Genomic DNA, 5,482 nt, shown 5'->3' on the forward strand with positions numbered 1-5,482 from the left:
GAGATTTCTTCTTTTGATTTTGGTTTCGGTTAAGTAAAGATCATTCATTTCATTTTCGCAAATAAGAACTGGGAAAGTATTAATATAATATATATTTTTATTAGAAAAATACGAAGCTTAAGAATATTTAAGATTTAATAGCATATCCGCCTAAATCTTTATGCAGTAAGGAACTTGCTTGAGATCTGATCAAAAGATGTCAGCTAATATATTTTGTGTAGTACCTTGGTAGAGTATTTGCTAGTCAGCTATCTGAACAAGCGGTCGCCTAGACACACATGTGTGTATGTGCACTGAGCTATACCCCCACTGAAGAATCGCTGTGAGCTATTTTTATGGCCGCAATGCTCTCTTGTTTTGACCCGCTTGGGCAACGCATTTTATTCGCTGTTTCGTTTAGATGGTCAATTTGTAAACACTGCGATGCCAACACGTGAAGATACGAGCATACGGGTTGAGATCATCGGATATCGAACGGAATAATAAATAAATATATTTTCGATTATTATTTTTTCTTCGGCAAGGGCAACTCAAGCGATATGATGCTCAGGCCGGAGTGGGAGGTTGTGGAGGAGGTGTCGTCCTTGAGGGAGCTCATGTCGGAGACGGAGGACCGGGCACTAGCCCCGTCGCAGGAGAACTTCTTGCCCTTAACGTTGAGGTAGGAGGCGGTGTCCTGGCCCTGCGAAGACTTGGCGGAGGAGCTGCTGTTCCAGGACAAGCGGCTGCACGTGCGCTTCAGGTGCATCGGCAACTTGATGCCCTTTCGCAAGAGGATTCCAATTATATCCGTGCCGCTCTCGTCGCTGTTCGCCAGATCGGTGATCATGTTCAGCGCCTTGGTGTTACGCGCCTCCAGCTCCTGTAGAGTCAGATCCCGCTCGAACTGCGCCAGGTACTCCTCGCTAAAGGGCCTCGCCTTGATCTCCCGCAACTGCGTCCGGATCTCTCGATTGGCCCTGTCCAGCTTCATTCGCTGGTCATCCAGTTCGCGCTCGATCTTCTCCAGAACTGCGGAGTGCTCCGCCCGACTAGCCTTCGCCTTCTCTATTTTGGAAATCAGGTCATCCTCCTCCGCTCGCTGGGCTGCGTGCTTCTGCTGGTAGTGCTGTGCCTTGCACCTGAGAATCTTCAGTTTTTCCAGCTCGCGGCAGTAGGCCGCCTCAAGTTCCTTCAGCTCCAGTTCGGCCCGCTCGCGATCTGGAATTTAAAGGTATTATATATAGTATATATATAAATAGATACAGAAAGACGGACAGACGGACAGATGGCCTTTAAGGGCCGGAAACCTTAATTTTACCTATTGAATATCTTCACCAGTCACGGAAATTCGACGTTTTAGTTAAAAGTAGTTAAAAAGTGTTATTGAACATCAAAATTAGAGCAATGTGACTAATATGAATGGGTACTAGTAACCCACCCTTTCCACTCGGAATGGTATTTATTACTCACCCTTCGAGTTTTCGTCCACAGATCGGAATGTTTTGCGGTAGTTATCGTTCGATTTGTCGAACTGGCGCAGTGTGTTCTCCAGGGCGACCACTTCCTTCTCAGCCTTGAGAACCTTCTTGTTGAGGGCGTCGCCCTCGTCGGCCAGCATCTGGCGCTCCTGGGCGCTCACCACCTTCAGCTGGGTGCTGGTCATGATGGAGCCGTCCTCGTTTTTGCCGAGCAATTGGGCGGTAAGTTCAAAGCGCGCCTTCATCGCCTCAATCTGCTTCTTCCGCTCCCCGAGGTCGGCTCGCAGGGTGCTGAGCTCCTCGTTAAGATGCTTCTTCTTCAGCAGGAGCACATCCTCTTGGCTGCGAAGCTCGACGGTGCGGTCTTTGATGGCGCGACGGAAGGCGAGGCGGTGCTGCTCTAGGTCGTAGGTGCCCTGCTCGCAGCCCCCGATGCCAACCTCCAGGTCGCTGCAGCGCATCTTGACCATGTTGAGGTCGACTATGAGCTCGGAATTCTCGTAGCGAATCTGGCGCAGTCTCTTGACGGTGCCCTCGCAGTAGACCTGGGCCTCCTTGATCTTGAACCTGACCATTTCGAGCTCCTTCTCGTCGGCGTTGTACTGGACGACCAGGTTGTTCATGTTGTAGTTTAGCTTCTTGTTCTGCGCCTCCGTGGTGGCTATGAGGCGTTGCAACTTCTCATACTCCTGCTCCAGGGTGTTAAGCCGGGCCATGTTAGTGGCCTCCACCTCGGGGTCATCTGCCAGACCCTTGATCTCGGCGAGACGCCGCTCCGCCTCCAAGCACTTAAAGGACAGGCTGTAGTGGATCTCCGTCTGCCGCTTCAGTTCGTGATTGACCTGCTGCTGATTGCGCTTGATGGCTGCCAGGTTGGAGTTGAGCGAGTCGTTCTGCACCTTCAGGACCTTCTCCTCGTCCTGCAACTCGATGACCTGCCTCTGGGTGCGGTACAGCATCTCGTTGACCTTCTCCTGCTCCTTGTCCAGGTTTCGCAGAGCCGTCTCCTCCGCCTGCATCATCTCCTCCAGAATATGCAGCCGCTGCTCCGCATTGAGGGCCTTGTTCTGTACAGACTTCAGCCGAGCGTTAACCTTCTCCATCACCGAGGCGAAGTTCTCCAACTCCTTGGCCTTCTCATCGCGCTTTTTCATCTGACTGCGGTTATCCATGCGCTGTAGGTGCACCCGGTTCGATAGGTTCTCCAGTTCCCGACGCAGTCCGTCGATCTCGCGCTCCTTCAGCAATGTGGCATCAATCAGGATCTGGATTTGGTTTTTCATGTCGGAGCTTTCCTCGTTGAGGGACTCGATCGTGAGCTCCACCTGGCGGTTGTTTTCGATGACCTCGGTTAGCTGGTTATCGTACTCCTTGTAGGTCTGAGCCGTCTGCTGGGCTTTCTGGGCGAGCTCCGCACACTCTATCTCGCTGCGCTGAATGTCGTGCTCTCGCTGGGTCATCTGGTTCACGGCGCTCTTCCACGTCTCCACCATCTGGCGGCGTTCCGCGTGGGCAGCCCTGTACAGACAAGCGGTCCGCTCCAGATTCTTCTCCAGCGTCATTTGCTCGTCATAGAGGAGCACCACCTGCTTGCGCCGCTTGTCGATGTCCGCCTGCAAAAGCTGGCGCTTGATGTTCAGCTCCCGTGCCTTCTGCTGGTCATCCAGGTAGTACTTTTCGATTAGCTGGTAGCCCTTGTTTCCGTCTTCCATGGCCTCTGTCCACTCAACCAAGGTAGTCTTGGCCGACTTGATGCGGGAAGTCAGCTCATCGATCTCGCGCTTGCTCTGGCAAATCTTTCCTGGTCGTGGGACAAACAAAAAGGAAATTGCACATGTATCATCAAATGATCATCAAATGATATCATCAAATGAACTCTAGTGTGCATAATAACCAGCAAATTGGTTAGTTGCCCATTTTGGTCACTTACGCTCAGTGACTTTGACGTATTCAGTGTACTCCTCCAGCTCCTTGTTATTCTTCCGCAGATCCTCCTTGATCTTGTTGCGCTCCAAGATCACAAGCTGGACGTTGTGCGCCTCCTTGATAACATCATCCTTCAGGGAGCTGTACAGTGTCTAGGCGGTACGAAGAAATGACTGACAGATCGAGCATATAGCCATATATATAGCATACCAGATTCTGCTGAATAGTGCCCTCAATGTTGCGCGTGTGTCGCTCCACTGCCATCTCGCGCTCGTCCAGCGAGTTCATGTGCTGCTGCAGCTCCAGCTTCAGCGCCCGCAGAGCAGTCAGTTCCTTTAGGATGGCCAGGTTCTCGGCACTCGCCATTGGAATGTCCGAGTCCACCGCCCAGCCGACGGAAACCATCGCTTCCAGCTTGTAGTCGTTCAGCGAGGCATTCTTCATGTCGTCGGTGCGATTCATCGTGTTAGAGATTAGCCTCTCAGCTAGGCCGAACTAAATAGGAAAACTTCACAATTGCCACTGATGTTAAGGTGTAAAAACAACTCAGGGCACCCTAAGTCTTCATTTCCGTAACCATTCTGAAAATATCAATATCTGAATGCTTCTTTAGCACGAAAGTCATGGTAACTAAATCAATAAGTTTGTTTATGAACATAATGCATGGTACGCGGGAAACTTTTAGATACGCGTTTCTAAGATACTGGTATTGCGATGGAGATACAGATATGCAAGTATGCAAGGCAACTGCTTCTGAGATTGCGCACTAACAAAATTTTAATTTATTAAATTGAACAATCGAATTAACAACGATGCAAGAGCAAATATCGCTTTGAAAGAAGCCATATACAATTTCCACTTTATGTAGAGACCATCTATCCTTCAGATCAATTTCCACAAGAAACGTCGGTCATTAATTTTCATACCTTTCCAAAGGATTGAAAAATTGGACCATCAAAAACTTGATGAGAATATTAATTTTATTAATATTAAGTTTGAATCATGGTAACCATCTCTCAATAACTTTACCCTATACTGCGCTGTTCAAAAAATTTACAACATCTGTCATTTTAAACTTTGCACCTTACCAGCATTATATCAACCAAACCAAACAAATGAAGTTCACTGTTAAAGCTGATGAACTCATATTAACTTATTTAAAACAACACAAACTAAAAAAGATTTTTGAAAGCATTGTTAAAAAACCCTCCCCCTCAAATAATTTATTTATGTGGTCGAAAACGCACCCTTTCACTTATTTCACAAGCTTTAAGGAACTTATTCGAGCTGCATATGGGCAAACAGACGTAAGGACATGGCATAATCCATTTCTTAATCATGAATGTGGAAACTGAGATCCCGAAGTTGATACGGACAGACGGACATGTCTAAATATTCTGGTCCGATCAAGATCGGTGATAAACCAAAAACCAAGTGTCTTTGAAATGATGCAAAAACAGCATCGTAAACTTCATTAAATCCGTGACTATAATATTAATAACACACAAGGACAAACTAAAAAAAGAAGTATACAATTTCTTTTCATATAATCTTTTTTATTTGTTTGCTTCTTGGTTGTCTTACTTTTTTGTCGTTATCGTAGAGCAAATGTGTTTGTTGATGTAACTACATAGTTATTACTTTTATTTGATAATTTAATTCTAGCGTTTTATATTTTAGCTTGGCCAGCATCTCGCGAGATGCCAATGCTTCCAGTTAAGTATAATTATATTATTTATATATATATATATGATTTTAAAGTTATATGTATATATACCACATGTCTGTAATCAGTTTTTCAGTACTGCAAAGATTTGTATCTAGTTTAAATGTAAGATCGATTTCGCTTCTCTGTTTAAATGTTAATCAATTTTTATTTGATTTATTTACTATCATTCTGTTCTCTGTCGTATGCGTATGCATCAAGTACAATAAAAGTAATGTAATGTTACAGTTTAAATATATTATATGTATATATATATATATAAGTTTATATATATATGTTTACATAAGCATAGATTATGTAAAGGGGATGTGTACTAAACACAAACTTCGTTTTGTCCGCTTTCCCTTAATCCATTTATCATCCTTTAATT

The 5,482-nt window shown here is 45.8% G+C and overlaps 1 protein-coding gene across 1 annotated transcript; it reads right to left on the reverse strand.

The window, feature by feature from the left end:
• Positions 1-328: 328 nt before the first annotated feature.
• On the reverse strand, positions 329-3,953 carry LOC117145264 (coiled-coil domain-containing protein 39). The gene is made up of 4 exons (XM_033310849.1): positions 3,597-3,953; positions 3,391-3,538; positions 1,453-3,261; positions 329-1,200 (listed from the first exon to the last, which is right to left on the reverse strand). The coding sequence occupies exons 1-4, from the start codon at positions 3,846-3,848 to the stop codon at positions 506-508; spliced, it is 2,904 nt and encodes a 967-aa protein (XP_033166740.1). The 5' UTR covers positions 3,849-3,953; the 3' UTR covers positions 329-505.
• Positions 3,954-5,482: the final 1,529 nt, after the last annotated feature.

The sequence above is a fragment of the Drosophila mauritiana genome, chromosome 3R, assembly GCF_004382145.1.
Source record: "Drosophila mauritiana strain mau12 chromosome 3R, ASM438214v1, whole genome shotgun sequence".
In the NCBI taxonomy this organism is placed as follows: Eukaryota; Metazoa; Arthropoda; class Insecta; order Diptera; family Drosophilidae; genus Drosophila; species Drosophila mauritiana.

Excerpts from the sequence above, each read along its gene's own strand:
- LOC117145264 (XM_033310849.1), bottom strand. The coding sequence starts at position 3,848 with ATGAATCGCACCGACGACATGAAGAATGCCTCGCTGAACGACTACAAG. Across the intron at positions 3,539-3,596 it reads GCACTATTCAGCAGAATCTG|ACACTGTACAGCTCCCTGAA; the intron begins GTATGCTATATA and ends CGTACCGCCTAG. Across the intron at positions 3,262-3,390 it reads ATACGTCAAAGTCACTGAGC|GAAAGATTTGCCAGAGCAAG; the intron begins GTAAGTGACCAA and ends TCCCACGACCAG.